The following is a 25,220-nucleotide window of genomic DNA, read 5'->3' as shown; positions in this document are numbered from 1 at the left end:
AATTACAGGCGCCTGCCACCACTCCTGCCTAATTTTTGTATTTTTAGTAGAGATGGGGTTTCACCATGTTGGCTAGGCTGGTCTTGAACTCTTGACCTCAGGTTATCTGCCTGCCTCAGCCTCCCAAAGTGCTGGGATTACAGGAGTGAGCCACCGTACCTGGCTCAGCCCATTTTTAAACTGGGCTATTTGTCTTTTATTATTGAGTTGTAAGCGTTCTTTATATATGCTGGTTAGAATCCATTATCAGATATATGATTGTCAGCTATTTTCTCCTATCCTGTGGGACACTTTTCACTTTCTTGATAGTGTCCATTGAAACACCTTTTTTTTTTTTTTTTTTTTTTTGACAGGATCTTGTTCTGTTGCCCAGGCTGGAGTGCCGTGATGCAATCTTGGCTCACTGCCACCTTGCCCTCCCAGTCTCAAGCAATCCTCCTGCCTCAGCCTCCCAAAGTGCTGGGATTTCAGGTGTGAGCCACCATGCCTGACCTGAAAATTTAAATTCTGATGAAGCCCAGTCTATCTATTTTTTCTTTGGTTGCTTGTGCTTTTGGTATCATATTTATGAAACTGTTGCCTCATCCAAGGTCATGAAGATTTATGTCTATGTTCTCAGAGTTTTATAGCTTTAGCTCCTACATTTGTTTTCATCCATTTTGAGTTAATTTTTGTGTATGGTGTGAGGCAGGGGTCTGACCTCTTTCTTTTGCAAGGCTGTGTTTTGCCCATTGAACTCCACCATTAAATATGTTCAGCTCTTGCAGGTGAACCAAATGTGAGGGTTTATTTCTGGACTCTTAGGACTCTTGTTTATATTTCATTGATCTCTATGTCTGTCCGTATGCCAGTACCACACTGTCCTGATTACTGTAGCTTTGTAGTAGTTTTTGAAATTGGAAGTGTGTGCACTCCAGCATTGTTCTCTTTTTTCTTCTTCTTCTTCTTTTGTTTTTGGGGAAGGGTCTTGCTGTGTCACCCAGGCTGAAATGCAATGGCACATTCTTGGTTCACTGTAATCTCTACTGCCCAGGTTCAAGTGATCCTCCCACCTCAGCCTCCTGAGTAGCTAGGACTACAGGCGCATGCCACCACACCCAGATAAATTTTTGTATTTTTTGTAGAGATGAGGTTTCACCATATCACCTAGGTTGGTCTCAAACTCCTGGACTCAAGTGATCTGCCCACCTTGGCCTCCCAAAATGCTAGGATTACAGACATGAGCTACCACGCCTGGCCCACCATTATTCTTTTTCAGGACTGTTTTGACTTTTCTGAGTCCCTTAAATTTCCATATGAACTTTAGGATCAGCTTGTCAATTTCTGTAAAGAACCAAGTTGGAATTTTGATGGAGATTGTGTTGAATCTGAAGATCAATTTGGGGAGTCTTGCCATGTTAACAATATTAGGTCTTTAGATGCATGAACATTGGTATTTTTCCATTTATTTATGGCATCTTTAATTTCTTTAAACAATGTTTTGTAGTTTTCAGATTATAAGTTTTGTACATCTTTTATTCCTTTTTTTTTTTTTTTTTTTTTTTTTGAGACGGAGTCTCGCTCTGTCGCCCAAGCTGGAGTGCAGTGGCGCGATCCTGGCTCACTGCAAGCTCCGCCTCCTGGGTTCACGCCATTCTCCTGCCTCAGCCTCCCAAGTAGCTGGAACTACAGGCGCCCGCCACCGCGCCCGGCTAATTTTTTGTATTTTTAGTAGAGACGGGGTTTCACCGTGGTCTCGATCTCCTGACCTTGTGATCCGCCCACCTCAGCCTCCCAAAGTGCTGGGATTACAGGCGTGAGCCACCACGCCCGGCCTCCTTCTTTTATTCCTAAGCATTTTATTCTCTTTGATGCTAGTATAAATTGAATTATTTTCGTAATTACATTTTTGAAGTGTTCATTGCAAATGTGTAGAAACTCAATTGAATTTTGTATATTGATCTTGTATCCTGCAACTTTGCCAAACACATTTATTAGTTACAATATTTTTTTTAGTGGAATCTTTAGGAATTTTTTTTTTTTTTTTTTTTTTTTTTTGCTCTGTCGCCCAGGCTGGAGTGTAGTGGTGTGATCTTGGCTCATTGCAACCTCTGAACCCCAGGTTCAAGCAATTCTTGTGCTTCAGCCTCCTGAGTAGCTGGGGTTACAGGCCCACCACCACACCTGGCTAATTTTTGTATTTTTAGTAGAGTCGGGGTTTTGCCATGTTGGCCAGGCTGGTCTTAAACTCCTGACCTTAGGTGATCCGCCTGCCTTGGCCTCCCAAAGTGCTGAGATTACAGTCATGAGCCACCGTGCCCAACCAGGATTTTCTATATATAAGATCATGTCATCTGCAAATAGGAATAGTTTTACTTCTTCCTTTGCAACCTGAATGATTATTTTCTTGCCATTGTACTCAGTACAATGTTGAATACGAGTTGTGAATCCAACTTTGCCGTAAGAGTGGACATCCTTGTCTTGTTCCTGGTCTTGGGGAAAGCCCCCAATCTCTCACCATGAAGTATGATACCAGCTGTAGGAACACTCTTCTTAGAACTCCCCGAAAGACTGGCTGGTTTACATCCTCAGTTCCAGCAGTATACAAGCAGGAGGCCTAGTCCCCCATCCCTTGCCAACACAGTAACCCCAGGCTTTAGAGGCGAAGAACCCAAGCCTGGGAGGGAAGTGCTGCGTGCTATGTCACACAGATACTCAGCGACCTACAGTTCAGCTGTCCACATGCACTGGGAGTGAGCCCCGGACACTCAGCCTTCCCTCCCCTGGGGTGGGATGCCTTGAGACCCCCTAAAAAAAGCACTGGTACAGAGGAACTTCTGGGCTCTGTTCTTGTATAAGTCACTGGCTGTGCAACTGTAGGTAGGTCACTTTCCTCCGGGCCTTGGTTTGCCCATCTGGGTAGTGGAAAGAGTGGTCCACCTTGAAATCTTCCAACTCTGACCATCTCTGCCCCACCCACCCTTAAATTCACAGTGGCTTCAGCATCCACCACTGCCCAGAGAAGCCACCAGAGGGCGCCCCAGACCATCATTTGACCCAGCTTGGGTGCAGGGTGCCCTGGGGAGGCTGAGAGCAGTGCCTATTTTCCAGGAGCTGCTAGCTGTGCTTGCACAGACTTCCTGTGACTAGACCCGCCCGCTCCTCTGGCTGAGCTCTGATCTCCAGGAAGGGAGTAATGGAGGCACCATCCCCAAGGTGAGTGACCTAGCACTCACCTTGCCTGCTCTGGGTTGCCGCTGAGACTCAGGCTTTGCAGCATCAGGGCCAGCAGCCTTGCGTCTCTCAGCCTTGGGAGGCTTCCACCATCTCTGAGCAGGCCTCTCACTGGTGCTGCATCCTCTCCCCACCAAATTGCCCAGCAGCAGGAAGCCCCCCAAACTGGTGGGTGTCTGGCCACCTGGAATGAGGACCTCACTGTCCTTTGTGGATGTGAATGTATTCATGCTGGGGGCCTGGACAGTGTAGTCTCCAAAACCACAGCATCTGGGACTCCTAGATACCTCCAGGATAGATCCTAGAACCATAGAAGCAGAAATCACAGACATCAGGAACCACCCAGAACTTCCCAAAAAAACCAGAGGAGGCTCCATCAGCACCCCCATGACCCCCCAGGGCTGATTTTACCCTTCAAATAAAATCAAAACCTTTGCTTTGCAAATTGAGCTCCGAGACACAGCAGCATCTCCCTACCATCCCAAGAGTCTCACCAGCCCCCTGCATGGAGGGCTACTGGGCCCCCTCTGATGCCAGGGGTATTTGCTTTTTTTTTCTTTTTTTTTTTGAGACGGAGTCTTGCTCTGTCGCCCAAGCTAGAGTGCACTATCTCAGCTCACTGGCGCGATCTCAGTTCACTGCAACCTCTGCCCCACCAGGTTCAAACGATTCTCGTGCCTCAGCCTCCCAAGTAGCTGGTACTACAGGTGTGCACCACCATGCCCAGCTAATTTTTGTATTTTTAGTAGAGACGAGGTTTTGCCCTGTTGGCCAGGCTGGTCTCAAACTCCTGACCTCAAGTGATCCTCCTGCCTAGCCCTCCCAAAATGACAGGTGTGAGCCACCGCACCCAGCCACATTTGCTTTGCATTCCAGTTGTTTGTATGTGTGTTTTCTCTCCCCTTCTAGACTGGGGTCCCCTTAAAGGCAGAGTGAATCTCAGATTCATCTTAGTCCCTTCCTAGGGTCTTGTTCAGGACCCTGCATCCAGCAGATGCTCCACAAATGTCAACATAGGAATCCAGATCCCATCCTCTCCTCACTCAAAGGATCCAGGGCTGCCTCTTCCTCTTCCATAGCAGTGTGGCTTTGCGGAAGACACTTAAGCTCTCTAATCCTTCTCCTCAGAGTGCCAGACTGCAGCTGCCACATGAAGAGGTAAGACTCAGGCAGGCTAGGTGCCAGGTTACCCCCCAGTTCCCCAGACCTTTCAGATGGCAGTGGCTGGCTACTCAGGTCAGACCAGATACTGTGCTGGACACTTCAGCTTTGTTATCTCCCCCAGTCTTCTCAGAGGCTCTTTGAGGTGGGCACTGTTGCCATCTCCAGCCTTACCAATGGGGAAACCCAGGCATGTGACCATGAGCTCCCTTGCCTGAGGTCACGTTGGTTGGCAAAGGTGTCTGAGCCTATAGCCCTGCTTTGAACCGACTTGGGGCAGGGATGAGCAGCCTCAGGGAGTTTTCTTGTCCACCCCGTAAGAATCTTCAAGGCTCAGAGATCATTTGCTCCAATTTTCTCATTTCTTTTCCTTTATTTATGTATTTATTTATGTTTTGAACAGGGTTTCACTCTGTTACCCACTTTGGAGTGTAGTGGGGCAATCATGGCTCACTATAGCCTCGACCTTCTGGGCTGAAGTGATCCTCCCACTTCAACCCCTTGAGTAACAGGGACCACAGGCGCAAGCCAACACACCCAGCTAATTTTTTTTTAGAGATAGGGTCTCCTGTGTTTCCTAGGCCTGCCTTGAACTCCCAGGCTCAAGTGAGTCTCCTGCCTCAGCCTCCCAACATGCTGGGTCACAGGCAGTAGCCACCTCGCCTGGCCAGTTTTCCCTTTACAAAGACTGGAATGTTGAGCCCGGAAAGAGGTGCTGTCCCTGTCTCTCATACCTGGGCTGACACTGGGGACTGCTGGGAAATTAGGGAAGACCTGAAGCCCCCTGCGAGTCTCAGGTACTAAGAGTCTATGATCTTCTTGGGGGTCTTGTTCCCAATAAGTCACGTCAGCCTTGACTGGACTCACTGCCCACCTCTGGGACTTTGGCGGTGGGGTGGGAAGGAGGACCTCAAAGGCTCAGCGAGTCCACCCCCAGCCCAGCCACCAGAGCCAGTCTCCTCCTCCGCAACACCCAGGCCCTTATCAGGAAAGGATTTGGGTTGGTGGGGAGGGGCAGGGGGGAAGTTGGAGGCCCCAGGCTTGGCAAGGTGGGTCGGAGAGATAGGGAAGTGGGGAGGGGGCTGTGGGCCCCTGCTGGGTGGGGGAGGGCAATGGGAGGGATGCCCAGAATGGGCACGGTGGGGTGCTTTGGCCAAGCTTTGTCCTCGCTGGCCTGGCCCTCAACATGGTTCCAGGACTTCTGCCTCCCATCCTTGCCAGGCAAGTTGCCTGCACCTTTAATTAGCAAGCAGCAGTTTCTCCCCGATTCATCACGGTCGCTGTTTAATTAGCCAAGCCCAGGGCGCCCCCACCCCCAGCTCTGCCTGCTTGTCTCACCAAGGCCACCACCACCTCATGGTGTCCCCTGTCACCACTCCCCATACTTATTCTGCTCCCCAGAATGGGGGATGGGCCCGGCATGCCCAGCTGAAACCTCAAGGAGACTCTGGGCACCGGCGCTTGTATTCAAGGCATCCAGCAAACATGATTAGGGACCGAGGCTGCGCCAGGCTGGCTCTGGGTAGAACCCCGGCCGGCCATGTGGGGCAGGCTCTGGTCCTGTCCAGCTGCTGGAGAGTGGCTTCTCCCTTGGGAGGTGCTGGGACGTCTCTCTGGCCTGGTCCCTGGGTGCTGGGAAGAGGCTGCAGTACTCCTGTGTGTCACTGCACCCCACATCCGGAAAGGGACACCATGTCTTCCTCTTCTTTCCTCTTCCAGAGCCCAGAAAGCTCCTCTGAGAACACTGGACTTCAGGAGAGGGGCCCATGCTCTGTACCCAGCCCTCAGCAGCCAGATCCTAGAGTCCCAGTGCAAGCTGTGGGCCAACGGAGGGGGGCGGACTCAGGCCTGCTTTGTGCCTGCAGGATCTGGGGAATCGGGAGCACTGGCCGGAGCCCACGGTTTGGGGCCGAACCAGCCCCCTTCTGTTTCCCTGAAGAAGGGTGAGGCTGAGGGCCCTTGGAACAGAGCCCCTGTGTCATTCTGTGCAGGGCCAGGGTAGCCACTAGTCACGGTGGGCAGAAGCAAGATGCAGAGGCTCAGCCTCCATCCCAAGCCTGTACTCCTGCTGGGCTGTGGGAGGTGCGACCCTTCCACTGTTTCGTGAACTGAGAACATGGAGGGACTGGCATTTGCTGTGTTACCCCGTGGTGCCGTCGGCGTGTTGTGACAGGGGCAGGAGGAGTGTGCTAGAACCCACCCACTCTGGTACTGTCCATCTCTGTGGCCTTGGGCCAGCCTCCAAAACGTACCATGCCTTAGTTTCCCTATGATTCATAGCTGCTTCATGGGCTGTTGTGAGGATTAAATGGCTTACAATGTGTTTGGGTTTGGTTTTGTTTGGATTTGTTTTTTTTTTTTTTTTGAGACAAGGTCTCACTTTGTTGCTCAGGCTAGAGTGCCGTGGTGCAATCATAGCTCACGGCTGCCTCGACCTCCCAGGCTCAAGCAATCCTCCCATCTCAGCCTCCCTGGTAGCTGGGACTATAGGCACGTGCTCCCGTACCTAGTTAATTTTAAATTATTGTAGAGATAGGGTCTCACTGTGTTGCCCCGGCTGGGACTTACAGTGTTTAAAGCACTTAGGAACACTGGCAGGAATGCTTGATAGTCATTGGCTGTTTTTGCCATTCTTTTCCCTCCTTTATCCAATCAGCACTCCTTGCCAGGTATGAGGAAATGGATGTCAGTGGAAGAGGCAACCTCCCTGCCTTTCAGAGTTTGCCTCCTCATTGAGGAGGCAGCTGAGAACAAATGAGTAAGGAAGAACACGGTTTCATTGGAGTAAAGCCTGCGGCTCATCAGTATAATGTACCAATGTCACTTTCTTGGTTTTGACCACTTACCATGGTTAGGTAATAGGTTGACATAAGAAAAAACTGGGTGAAGGGCCAACAGGAACTCCCTGTACCATCTGTGCAATTTTTCTGTTGCAAAATAATTTCTAAATTATTCCCTAAAGAAAGTTTCTTGGCCCGGCACAGTGGCTCACGCCTGTAATCTCAGCACTTTGGGAGGCCAAGGCAGGCAGATCACAAGGTCAGGAGATCGAGACCATCCTGGCTAACACAGTGAAACCCTGCCTTTACTAAAAATACAAAAAAAATTAGCCAGGTGTGGTGGTGGGCACCTGTAGTCCCAGCTACTCGGGAGGCTGAGGCAGGAGAATGGCATGAACCCAGGAGGCGGAGCTTGCAGTGAGCCGAGATTGCGCCACGGCACTCTAGCCTGGGCAATAGAGCAAGACTGTCTCAAAAAAAAAAAAAAAAAGAAAAGAAAAAGAAAAGACAGTTTCAGGCAATGGTTAGTGCCATGAAGCAAATAATCAGGGGCAAGAGACAGAGAGAATAGGGATCGGGGCATTTCAGGAGGGGTGGTCCGGGAGAGCCTCTGAGGGAGGCAAAGCTGAGCAGAACGTGAGTGATGGGAAGGGCAGGGCAGGAGGAGGGAATGGCGAGTGCAAAGGCCTGGAGGCAGGATGGACTTAGGCTGTTGAGGAAGCTGGGGAGCCTGGGCTCCGGATCCCACACCCCGGCCACTGCCCTGGACTGGGAGAAAGGACCCCAACTCTGGAGTCAGCTAGACCTGGGTGTGATACCCACCGCTGCCTCGCTGTGTGGCCTGGGGCAAGTAGCTGCCCCTCTCTGGGACCTGGATCTGCTGCCAGGGATGGTGGAAGAAAGCCTGCTCCTCAGAGGGCACAGACGGTGGGAGAAGTGGGTAGGGGTTAGCTTGCCTAGGGTGCTGTAGGTGCCATCAATGGATTGGGGAGATACCCTGAGGGACCTGATGCCCTCTGAGCCTGGAAGGGTGGGGGAAGGCGATGCCCCCTGCTGTGAGTGGTGGGGCTGAGGAAGGAGCTGGGACCAACACTCCTGCACTCCAGGCTATGCACCTGACCCTGAGCAATCCCCTGACCTGTGGTAGTTTCACCCTTTCAACTCTGGGTGGGGAACTATATCTAGCACTTTCCACACATTAGTTCTCCATTTTACTTTTTTAGACACAGGGTCTTGCTCTGTCACCCAGGCTGGAGTGCAGTGGCATAATCTTGACTCACTACAGCCTCAATCTCCTGGGCTCAAGCAATCCTCTCACCTCAGCCTCCTGAGTAGTTGGAACTACAGGCGTGTGCTAAAATACCCAGTTAATTTTTTAATATATTGTAGCAACAGGGTATTACTATGTTGCCCAGGCTGGTTTGGAACTCCTGGCCTCAAGTGATCCTCCCACCCTAGCCTCCCAAAGTGCTGGGATTACAGGCATGAGCCACCAAGCCAAGCCCTAGTTCTTCTTTTTTTTTTTTTTTTTTGAGACAGAAAGTCGCTCTTGTCTCCTAGGCTGAAGTGCAATGGCAGGATCTCGGCTCACTGCAACCTCTGCCTCCAAGGTTCACGCAGTTCTCCTGTCACAGCTTCCCCAGTAGATGGGATTACAGGCATGTGTCACCACACCTGGCTAATTTTTGTATTTTTAGTAGAGACGGGGTTTTACCATGTCTCCCTCAGGGTAACTGTAAGGATTAAAATGAAGGACTAGGGCCGGGCACAGTGGCTCATGCCTGGAATCCCAGCACTTTGGGAGGCCAAGATGGGTGGATCACTTGAGGCCAGGAGTTCGAGACCAGCCTGGGCAACATGGTGAAAACCCATCTCTACTAAAAATACAAAAATAAGCCAGATGTGGTGGCACGTGCCTGTAATCCCAGCTACTCGGGAGGCTGAGGTGGGAGAATCGCTTGAACCCAAGAGGCAGAGGTTGCAGTGAGCTGAGATCGAGCCAGACTCTGTCTGAAAAAATCGAGCGAGACTTTGTCTCAATAAAAAGATCGAGCGAGACTGTCTAAAAAAAAAATATCCTCATACTGACCCTTGCCTTAAGGATACAAGCACTCTGTTTTAAATTGGAGAAAGCAGAGACACAGACAGGTTAAGTGACTCACTCAAGGCCACACAGCTTACCCAGAATTTGAAGCCAGGGACTCTCTGATAGCACTGTGTAGATGCGGAAACCGAGGCACAGAGAAGTTGAGGCGTCTACCCCAAGTGACCCAGAGAGGAAGCTGGGGAGCCCGGGCTCCAGATCCCACACTAATAGTCTAACACTTCCCCATCCTCCACACTGCTGGCCACTGCACTGGACTGGGAAAAAGGACCCCACCTCTGGAGTCAGCCAGACCCGGGTGTAACGCCCACCGCCGCCTCGCGGTGTGGCCCTGGGCAAACAGCTGCCCCTCTCTGTGACCTGGATCTGCTGCCAGGGATGGAGGAAAGAAAGCGTGCCTCTCAGACAGCCTGAAGATGGGTGGTGTGGTGGGAAAGCTCGGAGGGCTTGGCGCTGGCTCTCTCTCCTGTCCAATGTCTGCTTCTGCGCCGGGCAGGAGGACGTGCAGCAGTGCAGGGGAGAGGTCTCGCAGGAGAGGAGTGGGGGGGCCTGGCCCCTGCCCGCGGCCACTCAGCCACTCAGCCACTCAGCCACTCTGTTTGCTGACCCAGAAATTCTGGGAAGTCCCAGTTTGGGAGAATATCCCCCCGGGGGGCAGGGTCATCAAGAAGAGGAATAGGGGTTTTGCGGAGGTTTGTGTGATGGGCCCCCCTCCCCTCCACATACCCCCAGCTTGAGTGCCAGGATTCTGGAAGGTTAGCGAGCCGGGTGGGATGCCGGGTAGGAGGCTGCACCTGAGGGCAGCTGGGAATGATCACAGTGTTCACACAAAGACTTAGGCATGGCCTTTGGCTTAGCATACCCAGAAAATGAATTTCTCTACCTGCCTTCCCTGAACGGATGATCAGTGTACTAGGGGCTGAAACAGCTCGATTCTCCAGGACATCGAGTGACAAACCCAAGTGCCAGTTTCTCCATCCACAGTGTGGGCCAGGGTGTTAGGGACCAGATCACATTAGCCCCCCTCCAATTCCTTTCATATCTGAGGACCTGAGAACCTAGCTTAGGAATGGGAAGGGGGCCCAGAGAGTGGGATGTGGCACGGGGTTCGGGGCGTGTGGTGGCACTGGGGCTGGGAGCCAAACCCAATCTTGGAGTTGAATCCTAGCCCTGCTGCATCCCTGGACATGCTAATTTACCACCGAGAGACTCAGTTTCCCCCATCTGTGAAGAGGGATTATTATCAGAATTGAGATCTCACCATACAGGTACACCATGCATGAGACATCATTGGTGCTCAATAAATGTCAGTCTCCTCCATTGACTAGCTGATCAAGCTCCTTTTCCAAACCTCGAAAGGCCTAGGGAAGAATTTTGGCCCTTGTCCTACGTTCAAGAGGCTGCTGTCTGGGAGATATAATCTGGTGGCTGGATGTTAGATTTGTTGAGATGTTTACAGGGAGGTGTGAGGGGCTACTTGAATGAGGCACTTTCCCAATTAATTAGGCTCGGGGTCACAGGGCCTCCTCTGCAGGTGCCCCCAGGGGACTCCTGATCCTCTGACATCTCCCTTGCCTGAGGCTGGGCTGGCTCAACGTACAGGTCTTCTTTTTGGCAATTCCTTTTTCTTTTCTTTTTTTTTTTTTGAGACAGAGTCTGGCTCTGTCGCCCAGGCTGGAGTGCAGTGGCTGGATCTCAGCTCACTGCAAGCTCCGCCTCCTGGGTTTACGCCATTCTCCTGCCTCAGCCTCCTGAGTAGCTGGGACTACAGGCGCCCGCCACCTTGCCTGGCTAGTTTTTTGTATTTTTTTAGTAGAGACGGAGTTTCACCGTGTTAGCCAGGATGGTCTTGATCTCCTGACCTCGTGATCCGCCCGTCTTGGCCTCCCAAAGTGCTGGGATTACAGGCTTGAGCCACCGCGCCCGGCCTGGTTTTTTTTTTTTTTTTTTTTTGAGATGGAGTCTCGCTCTGTCACCCAGGCTGGAGTGCAGTGGCGCAATCTCAGCTCACTGCAACCTTTGCCTCCCGGGTTCAAGCAATTCTCCTGCCTCAGCCTCCCGAGTAGCTGGGATTACAGGCGTATGCCGCCACACCTGGCTTATTTTTTGTATTTTAGTAGAGACAGAGTTTCACCACGTTGCCCAGGCTGGTCTCAAACTCCTGAGCTCAGGCAACCATCCACCTCGGCCTCCCAAAGTGCTAGGATTACAGATGTAAGTCACCGTGCCTGGCTGCAACTCTTGTTCTAGAAGGTTCCTCACAGATGCCACCTTCTGCCCTGACAACCTTCTGGGTGTTCTGTCTGGTTTGGGGGAGCCAGAGGCAGCTACACGGGGTAGAAGGGGACCTGGGCCAGTCCTGACTGGGCAGTCATGGGCGTGGGGTATCCCTGGGGTGGCCTTCCCACTCTGACCCTCTCGGATCCCTGTGGCAGGGCTGACAGCACCCCACAGGGCCATGATGCTTTCATGGTGGTAAGTGTGAAAGGGTTTTAAAAACAGGAAGGCACTTCTTCTAGGTGATGATGTTGAGTTTTAGCAAATCTTCCCGTCTTTTCTGTGATTCATGGAAGCTGCAAGATAGAAATGACCTTGACCGTCACTGTTTTCCAGGAGGATGTTAAATTGACCTTGGGCAGAAAAGGGTGTTCGTCGTCAAATAAATTTGGGAAACAACAACGCAGACATCCACAGGGCTCTTCACTGCAGGGTTCTGCAGAACCTTTCGTGTGTGTGTGTGTGTGTGTGTGTGTGTGTGTGTGTGTGTGTGTGTTAGTTCCAGGAAGCGGCTGGGTCTACACCAGCACCCAGGCCTACGTGACAATGGTACCCTTTCTTATTTTCCTAGAGCATCCCGTGAGTTAGAAGTCTACGGAATCCATTTTGGGAAATGCCAGAATAGTCTAACACTTCCCCATCCTCCACAGAGCCCAGCTGGAAGAATCCGGGGGAATATGGGAGAATCTGGGGTCCAAAGAAGTTAAATGAATGCAGGAGATGCTCTGGGCTTTATTTTAAGGCTGAGATTTTAACTGACATTTTACCTCTATTAACCCATTTAATCTTCACAGCCACCCTATAAAGTAAGCACGACTGTCATCTCTGTCTTCCAAACGGTAAACTGAGGCACAGAGGCCAAGTGCCTGCCCAAGGTTCACAGCTAGTAAAAGATAGAGTGGGACACAGATCCCAGGCTGCCTGAGTCAGAGGCTGCCCTGGCACCCCCTCGCAGCCTGTCTTTACCGCGCAGGCTCTTGGAGCTGCCTCCGCCAGCAGCCACACTCTCACAGCACTGGGCCGAGGTGCACCTTCCTGCGGTGGCTGGTCTCAGTCGTTCTCAGGAGTCTGTGACTCCGTTTCCCAGGGGGACAGGCTCTGAGTCCAGGGTCTGGGGATGCCCTGTGGGTGAGCCCTCCTGCCCACTGTCTGTAGCCTCCCACCGGCAGCCTGGCCCCACCAAGACACAGCCTGAGGGTCTCATTTCGTTCTCACTCTGGTTGTCTCCATTCTACAGGTGAGGCTGTGAGTGAACCGAGGCTCAGAGATGGAGAGTAACTTGTCCATGGTCACACAGCAAGGAGATAGTAGGGCTGGGATTCAAACCCAGGGAGTCAGAATCCAGAGCTGGATGTTCAAGATGCAGGCACCCTTGGTGATGAAGCAGTGAGTTTCTGGGGCCAGAGGCGGGCAGGGACATACCCCACCAGTTCTCTGCCCGCCTCTGACCAGCTGCCCCCCTTACAAGTCCCTAGACAGATAGGCTCACGGGTTCCCTGCTAATCTCCATGGCCTCTCCTTCCCAGCCTCAGACAGGCCAATAGTCAGTCATGTAAAAACAGGCGAGATAAATTACTGCCACCAAGGACGCGAGAGGCAGTTGCCTGGTGGCCTCTCGCCGTGCCAAGAGCATTATCTCTACCTCCTGGAGCCAGGCCTCAGCAGTTTCTTCCTCCTGGGGTGCGGACTTCTTGGTCTGTGTGTTTTTTCTTCCCCTTTGGCTTACTTGTTCCTGGAGATATACTTGTCTGTCTGTCCATCCATAGACATTCACTGGGCACTTCCTGTGGGCCAGGCCCTAGTAGGACTTGCTCTTCTACCTGCTCAGAGCAGGGCCAAGTCCACAGGGGGCTTCGAGATGTCCCTGGCGGTGGGGTGTATGCCATGGGGGTGTGTGCTGTGTCCACCGTTTGATAGTAAAGCAAGGGCCAGACCTGGCTCCAAATCCTACTTCCAACAACAATAATAAAGACACAACCCAATTTTGGCTGGGCATAGTGGCTCACACCTGTAATCCCAGCACTTTGGGAGGCTGAGGCAGGAGGATTGCTTGAGTCCAGGAGTTTGAGACTAGCCTGGGCAATATAGAGAGAACCTATCTCTACAAAAAATACAAAAATTAGGCATGGTGTTGTGTGCCTGGTGCCTGTAGTCCCAGCTACTCGAGAGGCTGAGGTGGAAGAATCACTGGAGCCTGGGAGGTAGAGGTTGCACTGAGCCAAGATCATGTCACTGCACTCCTGCCTGGGCAACAGAGTGAGACTCTGTCTCAAAAAAAAAAAAAACAAAAAAACAAAAAAAACAAAACAAAACAAATAACTCAATTTTAAAAATGGCAATTGGATCTAAACACATATTTCTCCAAAAAAGATGTATAAATGGCCAATCAGCAAATGAAAGGTGCTCAATATCATTGGCTATCAGAGAGATACAGATCAAAACCACAGTGAGATACCACTTCACATCCACAAGATGACTAGAATAAAAAAGACAAATAAGAACAAGTGTTGGTGAGGACATAGAGCAATTGCATCCCTCATGCACTGCTGGTGGGAATGTAAGATGGTGCAGTCATTTTGGAAAACAGTCCGACACATTCTCAAAAGTTTAAACATAGAATTATCATTTGACCCAGAAATTCCACTCCTAGATATATAATTGAGAGAATTAAAACATATATCCACACACAGACTTACACAAATGTTAATAGCAGCATTATTCCTAATAGCCAAAATGTGAAAACAACCCGGTTGTCCTGAATGTCTGTTTCTTTCTTCTTCTTCTTCTTCTTTTTTGTTTTTGTTTGTTTGTTTTTGTTTTTGAGTTTTTGAGTGTTTGCTCTGTCACCCAGGCTGAAGTGCAATAGTGTGATCACGGCTCACTGCAGCCTTGAACCCTCAGGCTCAAGTGATCCTTCCACCTCAGCCTCCCTAGTAGTTGGGACTAAAGGCTACTCCACACATGCACCACAACACCCAGATAATATTTTTTATTTTGCATTTTGTAGAGATGGGGTCTCACTGTGTGTCCCAGGCTGGTCTCAAACTCCTGGCCTCAAGCAATCCGACCACCTTGGCCTCCCAAAGGGTTGGGATTACAAGTGTGAGCCACCACACCAGCCTGACTGTCTTTCAATATGATGAATTGACAGATATAATATGGATATTATTGGCCATGGAAAGGAATAAAATACTGATCCATGCTACAATACGGATGAAGCTTAAGAACATTATGCTAAGTGAAAGGAGCCTGTCACAAAGACCACATATTGTGTGAATCCATTTGTATGAAATGTCCAGAACACAGAAATCCATAGAGACAGAATATGGTTTCCTAGGGCTGGAGAGGTGGGTTCTGGAAAATGGGGAGTGACTGCTAATGGGTAGGAGGTTTGTTTTGGGAATGATGAAAATACTCTAAAGTTTGTTGTTTTTTGGTTTTTTTGTTTGTTTGTTTTTTGTTTTGAGACAGAGTCTCGCTCTTTTGCCCAGGCTGGATGGAGTGCAGTGGCATGATCTCGGCTCACTGCAACTTCCACCTCCCAGGTTCAAGTGATTCTCCTGTCTCAGCCTCCTGAGTAGCTGGGATTATAGGTACGCCACCATGGCCAGCTAATTTTTGTACTTTTAGTAGAGATGGAGTTTCACGGTGTTGGCCAGGCTGGTCCCAAAGCTCCCAACCTCAAGTGATCTGCCCACTTTGGCCCCCCAAAGTGCTGGAATTACAGGTGTGAGCCATTGCGCCCGGCCTGAGAATGCTCTAAAGTTGATGATGGTGATGGCTTCATAGTTATGTGAGCATGCTAACAACCACTGAATTGCATGTGTTAAACAGGTGGATTGTATGTGATGTGAATTCTATCTCAATAAAGCTGTTATTAAAAAATTAGAAAATATGGATAAGCAGAAAAAAAAAGAAAAGAATTGTAAGGCCCTCAATCCTATCACCTAGGGATAACTACTGTTAATATTTTAATAATACTCTCCCAAATTATACTCTGTTGGCCTGTGGACTGCTTTTCATTTAATAATATATTGTAAACATCTTTGATGTCAATAAATACACATCTACATGAAAACAAATTCTACTTCCACCACTCCCTGGCTGTGGGACCTCTTGGAGCCTCAGTCTCTCCATTTATAAATTGGGGTAACTGAGGACCAACCTCCACAGGAAGTCGTGAGGATGAAAGGAAGGAGGCCGCCCACGTACAGCACATGGTACAGACCCCAGCCCTCAGAAAACACTCAGGAATCCGAGGGCCTGTTATGATTGCATGTGTGCCAGAGTGGAGTGCTCCGACCGGGGACAGCTCATTTCTGTGTGTTCTGTATGCTTCAAACATATCATGGTTTATATAGCCGTACTTTCAAAGTAGGGGGGCAGTGGCCAAGGTGGCCTTGGGAGAGCCCTGGGGGTGGCTACGGTGCTTGGTGGACAGATACACCCTCGCTGAGCATACCCACTGTGTGCCTGGCACCAGCTCTTGTTGTCTCCTTTAATCCTCACCAGGACTTTTTTTTTTTTTGAGACAGAGTCTCACTCTGTCGTCCCGACTGGAGTGCAGTGGTGCGATCTTGGCTCACTGCAAGCTCTACCTCCAATAGTCACACCATTCTCCTGCCTCAGCCTCCTGAGTAGCTGGGACTACAGGCGCCCACCACCACGCCCGGCTAATTTTTTGTATTTTTAGTAGAGATGGAGTTTCACTGTGTTAGCCAGGATGGTCTCCATCTCCTGACCTCATGATCCGCCCACCTCGGCCTCCCAAAGTTCTGGGATTACAGGTGTGAGCCACCGCGCCTGGCCAAGTTTTGTACTGTTAATAGAGATGGGGTTTCACCATGTTGGCCAGGCTGGTCTTGAACTCCTGACCTCAAGTAATCTGCCCACGTCGGCCTCCCAAAGTACTGAGATTACAGGCGTGAACTGCCGCGCCCAGCTTTTTTTTTTTTTTTTTCACTATTTAAAAAAAAATATTGTTACAGGGTCTTGCTGTGTTGCCCAGGCTGGACTCAAACTCCTGCACTCAAGCAATCCTCCTGCCTCCACCTCCTGAGTAGCTGGGACTACAGGCTGACCCCACCATGCTCCTCATAATGACAGTTATGAACCCCATATTACAGATGAGGAAACTGAGGCTCAGGGAGGTGCAGTGATTTGCAGAGTGGAGCTGGGGTTCATTTCCAGGTTGGCCTGGTTGGAAGCCCATGTTCTGCCCACTTCTTGGCCTTCCGAGGAGGGGCAGCGTTGAAAGGTGTGTGTACTGTCCAATTGAGAGACTGTGTTATTGTTTCCCAGACTTGGGTAGAGGGAGAAACATCCAAAGGAAGAAGTCACTGTTCCCATAGCTCAAAGAGCAAGGATTGTTTTCAGCTGAGCCTGCTGTGTGCCGAGCCCTTTGCTGGGCTGTGGAACACCGTGGGTGGTGTCTGCTGCCAGGGACTACACAGGCTCGTGGCAGGGAGCCAGGGGAACCAGGGCCCTGCATCCTGGGTAGGGGCTAGAGGCACAGGCTCTGGAGCCAGATAGTCAGGGCTGGTACCCTCCCTCTGCTAGTGGCTTGGGCAGCTACCTCGCTGCCTGAACTCTGTTTCCCTGTCTGAACTTGTTGGGTGTAAGAATTAAGTAAGTCAGAGCATCTTCAGTTGCACAGCACAGCTCCTGACACAGAATACACACTTGGTATCACCAGGTGAGTCAGGCCGATGTTGCCGAGTACGGGAGGAGGGGCCTGGGACAGGGGCCGCTGCCCGCCCCCTGCTTCTCTCTAGGGCCAGTGCATGGCAGCTAGCCCATGTGGAGGCCTGGAAACAGGTGGTCCACGGCTTCTGTGGCCATTTTTCAGGAGAGAAGAGGAAGCAAGGGCAGCTTTGCTGAGAAGCTGGCCTCCATCTCCCCAGCCAGACCTGGTCCCTCCTGTCCTCAAGTTCTGGGCAGCTGTTTTGCATTCAAGCAGAGCTCCTGCCTGGCCCTGGGTCTCTGTCCTCTTCCCTTTGGTTACCCTCACCTCTTCCAGGGTGGCCACTGAGTGGGACCTCAGCCTCCTCTGGCATCCTGGACCTGCTGAAAATCTCAGCAGACCACCTCTGTGACCCTGGGCAAGTGACTTCACCTCGCTGATCCTCCTTCCTCTTCTGCAAACGGAGTCTCCAGCGCCAGGGTTAGCAGCACCCTTCAGAGTCTGACTGTGACCCCCACTTTCTCGCTGTGGTGCCCTGAGCAAGTCACTCTGGCTCCCCAGCCTCATCTGCAATATGGAGACAATTATACTTCAGAGATTTGAGAATTAACTGAGAAAACATACATAAAGCACACAGAACAGTGGTTGGGACATAGCAAGTGTTCAATATATGTTGGCCATGGTTATTACAATCCAGGCTTTCTTTTAAGGCTGTTGCAAAGAGCTCAGGGTCCTGCCCCAGAGACCCCACCCCCAAATGCCAGGTCCTTGGCTTCACACACAACCAGGCATGATGGCTCTTTGAGTCCTCACCCTGGCCTCTGCCCCTCCTGCCATCAGATTGGGCACTCTGCTTTGTATACACACACACACACACGCACACACGGAAACACACATGTACACAACGCACACATGCACACACACGTGCATGCATGTACCCGCACACAAACAGGCACACACACAGGCACATGCACACACACCTACACCCACACACATGCACATGCATGCATGCACAGTGACGCAGAGGGCACTGATGTCTGTGGAACAAATTAAACAAAAGACGAAATGTGTGAGAAGAAGGCCAGGAGGCTCCACCTTTTGCAGGAAAGCAAGGATTCATTCATTCAATGAATTCTTACCGAACACCTATTGTTCTAAGCACCAGAAATACCTCAGTGATCAAAACAGACAAAAACCCCTGCCCATGTGGAGCTGGCACGGTGGTCCAAGAGATGGACCCTAGTGAAAGTGAGCAAATGACATGGAGAATGTCAGTCGGTGATACATGCCGGGGAAGCCTATAAAGTGCGGGTGGGGAGTGGGGAGGCTGTCATCTGAGACAGCAGTCAGGGAAGGAAGACCTCATGGAGGAGATGACATCTGAGCAGATTTGAAGGAGGCAAGATTACTGTTTGTTTGTCTACTCATTCATTTATTTTTCTTTTCTTTTTTTTTTTTTTTTTTGAGACGGAGTCTCACTCTGTCGCCCAGGCTGGAGTGCAGTGGCCGGATCTCCACTCACTGCAAGCTCCACCTCCGGGGTTCATGCCATTCTCCTGCCTCAGCCTCCCGAGTAGCTGGGACTATAGGCGCCTGCCACCACGCCTGGCTAGTTTTTTGTATTTTTTAGTAGAGACGGGGTTTCACCGTGTTAGCCAGGATGGTCTCGATCTCCTGACCTTGTGATCTGCCTGTCTCGGCCTCCCAAAGTGCTGGGATTACAGGCTTGAGCCACCGCGCCCGGCCTATTTTTCTTTCTTTCTTTTATTTATTTATTTATTTTTTATTTTGAGACAGAGTCTCGCTCCGTCGCCCAGGCTGGAGTGCAGCAGTGGTGTGATCTTGGCTCACTGCAACCTCCTCTTCCTGGGTTCAAGTGATTCTCCTGCCTCAGCCTCCCGAGTAACTGAGACTATAGGCACCTGCCACCATGCCCAGCTCATTTTTGTATTTTTAGTAGGGATGGGATTTCACCATGTTGGTCAGGCTGGTCTCGAACTCCTGACCTCAGGAGATCCACTTGCCTCGCCCTCCTTCTAAAGTGCTGGGATTACAGGCATGAGCCACTGCACCCAGCCCTGTCCACTCGTTCATTTCTTCTTTCCTCTAGGCAGTCAGCCAGCGTCAGCAAACCTGTCCTTGGGCCTGTTCTGTGGCCTGGCCTTGGCAGGGTTGGGGAGGTAGAGAGCAGCCCAGCCCCTGCCCCGGGTGACTCTCAGGCTGCTGTCTCCCAGCAGTGGGCATGTGAACATGTCCTGCCCACCCAGTGAGAGTCAACAGAAGCCAGGGTGACCAGTCCTCTTGGTTTGCCCAGGCCTGAGGGCTTCCAGGACACTGGACTTTCAGTGCTCAAACTGGGCAGTCTTGGGCAGACCGGCATGAATGGGCCACCCCAACAGAGGCTGCCCTTGATGCCAAGGGTCAGACCAACTATCAGGGGAGTCCTCCACTTCTCTGAGGATGCAAGGGACATGCAAGGGACATGGAAGGGAAGTGAGGCCTCCCTGGGTGAGCGGGGAGGACAGAGGTTCCATGGCTCAAGTCCAACAGCACATGGGGGTCGCAGGTGGATGTGAGGACGAGGCTGTCTTCCAGGGCTCAGTGAGCGATGAGGCAGGAAGGGATGACAGGGGCCTTGCGTGTCTGCAGAGGGGCTGTGCTGACTGTTGGCAGCCAGCCTCCAAGTAGGTGGGCAGCTCCTCTGTGTTAGCATTTTAGAAAGGCCAGCGCTTTGCTGTGCAAGGTTATCCACTGGGGCCAAAGGCAGAGGGAGCAGCGCCGTGTCCTTGCTCTCCCTTTCGTTGATTCCAGCAGGCGTTAAGCACCTTCCAAATCCCCAGCCCTGGCCAAGTGTTCAGATGTCTGCACTAGTTCAGCAAGACAAAGTAAGAGAGAAAAAGCAAATTGTGGCAAATCTGAGTGAAGGGTGTTCATTATACCATTATCTTTGGTTTGGACATTTTCAGAATAAGGTATTGGAGGTGGGAAACAAATAGAAATAAATCCTGGGACCTATACAGCCCCTGGGGAAGAAAGGTAAGGCCGGTCCTTCCCCCAGTAGCTCGCCATCCAGGCAAGTATCTGGGCGTGCACACCCGTTGTTCAGTGGCAAGTGTGCTTTGTGTGCATGACCTCCCCAGTGGAAGGACCCTGAGGCGGGCCTGGGGGCTGGGGGAACTGTGCCAGATGGAGAGAGAAAGCAGAGGGCATTCAGACAGAAACAGCAGGAGTCAGAGCACGTGGGCTCACTGTACACAGGACGGGAGGGCCACACGTCATTCCGGGTGGCTCCCTGGGGGTTTGTGCTGGGCCAGGAGGCATGGCTCGGGAGGAGGCTGGAAAGAGAAGTTGTGGCCTCATGGAGTTGCCTCCTAGAATCCGTCTCTGAAAATGAAAATGTGAGACTGGCCCACCATTACAAAATCAGAGAACACAGGAATGTTTCTTTTAGACAGGGTCTTGCTCTGTCACCTAGGCAAGCAATCCTCCCACCTCAGCCTCCTGAGTATGGGAATACAGGCACATGCCACCATGCCCAGCTAATTTTTGTATTTTTGTAGAGACAAAGTATCCTCATGTTGTCCAGTCTTGAACTCCTGGGCTCAAGGAATCCAGCCGCCTCAGCCTCCCAAAGTGCTAGGATTACAGGCATGAGCCATGGTGCCCGGCTGAGGAAATTATTATTATTATTATTAATTTATTTTTCTTTCCAAGATGGAGTCTCACTCTGTTGCTCAGGCTGGAGTACAGTGGCGCGATCTCGGCTCACTGCACCTCCCAGGTTCAAGCAGTTCTGCCTCAGCCTCCTGAGTAGCTGGGATTATAGGTATGTGCCACTATGGCTGGTTAATTTTTGTATTTTTAGTACAGATGGGGTTTCACCATGTTGGTCGGGCTGGTCTTGAATTCCTGACCTCGTGATCTGCCAACCTTGGCCTCCCAAAGTGCTGGGATTACAGGCATGAGCCACCGTGCCTGGCCCATTTTTATTTTTTATTTTTTTGAGACAGGGTCTCACTCTATTGCCCAGACTGGAATGCAGTGGCATGATCTTATCTCACTGCAACCTCCACCTCCCGGGTGATTCTCCTGCCTCAGCCTCCGGAGTAGCTGGGATTACAGGCGTGCACCACCACGACCGGCTAATTTTTGTATTTTTGGTAGAGACAGGATTTTGCCACGTGGGCCAGGCTGGTCTAGAACTCCTGGCCTCAAGTGATCTGCCCACCTTGGCCTCCCAGAGTGTTGGGATTACAGGTGTGAGCCATTGCATCCGGCTGAAATTATTTTTAAAAAGGAAATAAAACCCCCAGGTTAGTCCATCACCAGAGATAGCCACTGTGAAGCATTTGACACATTTCTTCCTAATATATTTTCATATATATACATACGCATGTAGATCTCCTAATAAAAAATAGTTTGCCTCTTGCTGTCTTTTACCTACAGTTACATCAGATGCATTGTCTGGTGCCTTTAAGTAGTCTCTGAAATCTGACTTCTCAGCCTTTTGGATGGCTCCAGCCGGTCATGGCCCCTTGGCAAGTATGGCCCCTTCTCATACCTGGGCACAGAGGCCGTTTCACTCGTTTTCTGTGATAAAAACACCGTAGTAAACATCCTCCGTCCTGTGTAACCTCATGTCCACATTGCTGATTGTTTTGTTTATTTTCTGATACATTTCTAGACATGAAATGCTTGGAAGCCCTGCTGTGCCCAGAGCTGGCCAGGTACTCAAGGGAGGGTGTTGGGCTTCCCAGAGCCACATGTCCACACCTGAGGACAGCCTGGACCCAGCTGTAAGGAACAATGTGCACTTCTTCAATGTCTCACTCTCTCTTCCACTGCTTTGTCCATGATGTCACAGTACCCCTTGCCTCCCCTCCCAATGCCTGTCTTGCTAATTCTTTCTTATCTTTCCAGACTCCAGCATAACCTTCTCCAGGAAGCTTTGCCAGAGCCCCCAGGCTAGGAACCTCCCCGCAACCCCTGAACTCAAGCCCCAGCAGCCTGTGCCTGCACCATCTCCATCAGAGCTGAATCTCTCTGGGTCTCTGGGTAACAAGTGCCATTTCTTTGTTGTTTTCTGTGTCCCCCAAGGACAAAGCTCAGGCTGGATTCATCTCGGAATTCCCACCACCAGGGGTAGAACTGGCTCTTTTCAATTTCAGTCAATGTTTGTTGAGCAAAGGAGTGAAGAGTTGGACAAATGAATGAACGCATGAAACAGCCCGAGTGGGGAAGCTGAAGCTCAGGCATCGGGGACCTGGGAGAAGCATCCGGTCCAGGCGGACGGGGTGGAGGGGTTCAGAGTAGGGGCCCCAAGTCAGGAGTGGGGAGGCAGGGACGGCAAGACCTCCTTCCATGAAAGGAGGCTGGGACTGGGGAACCAGGTAGTGCAATGCGATGAGGGAAGGGGGCTGGCAGGGGGACTGGCCCGAGGAGTCAGAGGGAGGAGGCACCACTGGGTTATAGACAAGGACATTCTACAAGAGAGAAATGTGTCATGGGCTCTGGAGCCCCTGTCCAGGTTCAAATTGTGACCCTGTGCCAGGGCAGCTTCTTTGTGCCTCAGTTTTTCCCGTAAAATGAGGATACTAATACTTCATTCATTCGTTTTTTTTTCCCCTCAACAAACATTTGTTGTATGTCTGCTGTGGGCCCAGGACAGGAGGCTGAGAGGGAGCTGACCACCGTGGTCACACAGCTAAGCCCTGCAGCTGAGATCTGACCCCAGTTTGCCTGTCACAAGTTCTGTTTGTGCCCCATTGTCTGCTTCCTGGGGTTGTTATGAGGGCTGAAGAAGGGGCAGGCACAGAGGAGACACTTACTATATGATCATTGTCCTCCTAGAGTATCATCACCATCAGGTGGACTTCAGTGGCCATCCCAGGCCTCCACAGCTCAACCACAAGATCTTGGAGAATGTCCTTATCCCTCCAAGCCTCAGTTTACCTTTATGGTGACCAACCATCCTGGTTTTCCCAAGACTGAGGGTTTTCCTGGCACAGTCCCAGGCAAACTGGGATGGTGGGTCACTGATATAGTTTGGCTCTGTGGTCTCCACCAAATCTCACCTTGAATTTTAATAATCCCTACGTGTCAAGAGCAGGACCAGGCAGAGATAATTGAATAATGGGGGCAGTTTCCCCCATGCTGTTCTCATGATAGTGAGTGAGTTCTCACGAGATCTGAGGTTTTATAAGGGACTTCCTCCTTTGCTCAGCATCACTCTCTCTCCTGCCGCCCTGTGAAGAGGTGCCTTCCACCATGATTGTAAGTCTCCTGAGGCCTCCCTAGCCATGCAGAACTGTGCGTCAATCAAACCTCTTTTCTTTATAAATTACCCAGTCTCGGGTATTTCTTCATAGCAGCGTGAGAATGGACTAATCCAGTCACCCTGGTTTTCTCATCTCTAATACAGGGACCACCTGCCTCCCAGGGCTGTTGTGCAGAACAGAAATAAGCCTACGGAAAAGGCAGAAAACCATGGAGCCAGAATTCTAGGTCTGGTTACATGAATACTAAAGACTTTTGCATGCCATGGAATTCCAGGCATGAAAAAGAACGAGGCGGTCCCGTGTACTGCTGTGGAAGAAGCTCTGAGATACATGTGTTTTTTTTGTGTGTGTGAAAAAGGCCAGATACCTTTTTCTGGCCTTTGTGGGGCAAAAGGCATCTTTGTGGGGAGCGCTTCTGTTAGTACCAAGTTGGGGGAGGCAGGAACACACATGCACGTGCTCCAGTGCACACATGGGTTCTCCCGGGAGGGGACTGGGGGCTGAGGAGAAAAGACTTGCTTTTCACTATACATCCTTTTGCCTTCTTTGAATTATTTTAACCCTTTGTTTTCAGTAGCTGGCCAAAAAACTTCCCAAGCTTCCATGTGTCAAAAAGAACTCACTGAACAAGATTAAAAGGCCAAAGTTAAGGAGTAGGAACTGTGTCTAGCTCAGGGCCCAGCATCTAAGGAGTGCTCTGTGAAAGGCCTTCTCCCCTCTCCCACTCCTGACCTTGCTGACTGCTGGGAGTGCAGGGGCAACTCCCCCAGTGCGGTATTTGTGAGGCTCAAATGCAAGCTCAGGCTGGGGAGACTGCTCTGGGTTCCAGGCAGCATCCTGCCTAAGCCCTGGGTGTCCCAGAGGTCCCTGACTCCCTTCTCTGCCTGCATGTCTCAGGTCGCCCTCTGGCCAGTTCTGAGGTCCTGCCCTGCCTTGAGCAGAGGTGGCAGAGTTGGGCCCACCGTGCTGGGTAAATGTCCCGGTTTCACATACCTCCAGATTGCAGGGACCTGCATATGCTGCTGCTGCTACGGAAACCAGTTCTGGCTCTGCCCTTGGGGAGAGGGAGCCACAGTTGATTTAGGAAGAGGCTCCAGACGCAGCCTGAGACTACCAAGCAGGCCTGACCCCCACAGACCCTGCCTCTTGTGAGCGCCCAGACTCAGCCCTGCCTCAGGCTACCAGCCATGTGGCCAGCCGCTTTTCTTCTTTAATTTTTACCATCACACAAATATTTCAAGAAAATATTCTCATTGTAAAATCTCAAACAGTAATAAAATGTAGTGAATAAAAGGCCAAGTAATTCTTCTTTACGTCCTGAGCCCCATTCTATTTAAACCATTGTTGTCAGCTGGTCAGTGTATATACCTATACCTATGCCATGCCTATACCAATACCTGTACCAATATTTGTAGCTATTCCTATGCCACTACCCGCACCTGTATCATGCCTGTACTGACACCTATACCGAGACCATCTATATCTGTTTAGATGTGCATATTGTGTTTAAGTGTGCTTCTCACATGAGTAGTAACATTCTGTATGTTTTGTTCTGCAAGATGCTTTCTTTTTTTTTTTGAGATAGAGACTCATTCTGCTGCCCAGGCTGGAGTGCAGCGGGTCGATCTCGGCTCACTGCAACCCCTGCCTTCCAGGTTCAAGCGATTCTCGTGCCTCAGCCTCCCGAGTAGCTGGGATTACAGGTGCACGCCACCACACCCAGC

General features: G+C 50.9%; 1 protein-coding gene and 1 non-coding gene across 2 annotated transcripts; both read left to right on the top strand.

The window, feature by feature from the left end:
- The first annotated feature begins 3,077 nt into the window (after window positions 1-3,077).
- Window positions 3,078-24,789, top strand: LOC102126095 (uncharacterized). The gene is made up of 5 exons (XR_012419239.1): window positions 3,078-3,195; window positions 20,933-21,044; window positions 21,903-22,014; window positions 22,139-22,273; window positions 23,640-24,789. It is a non-coding gene; the product is annotated as an uncharacterized protein (transcript).
- LOC141407805 (uncharacterized protein C20orf203) lies at window positions 3,719-5,791 on the top strand. The gene is given in 3 exon segments (XM_074003273.1): window positions 3,719-3,752; window positions 5,217-5,392; window positions 5,394-5,791. Coding segments are annotated over 3 exon segments (483 nt in total). The 3' UTR covers window positions 5,667-5,791.
- Window positions 24,790-25,220: the final 431 nt, after the last annotated feature.

Source organism: Macaca fascicularis, chromosome 10 (assembly GCF_037993035.2).
Source record: "Macaca fascicularis isolate 582-1 chromosome 10, T2T-MFA8v1.1".
Classification (NCBI taxonomy): Eukaryota; Metazoa; Chordata; class Mammalia; order Primates; family Cercopithecidae; genus Macaca; species Macaca fascicularis.
The sequence above is the reverse complement of the archived record's forward strand: the minus strand, read 5'-3'. Positions and strand labels throughout refer to the sequence as shown.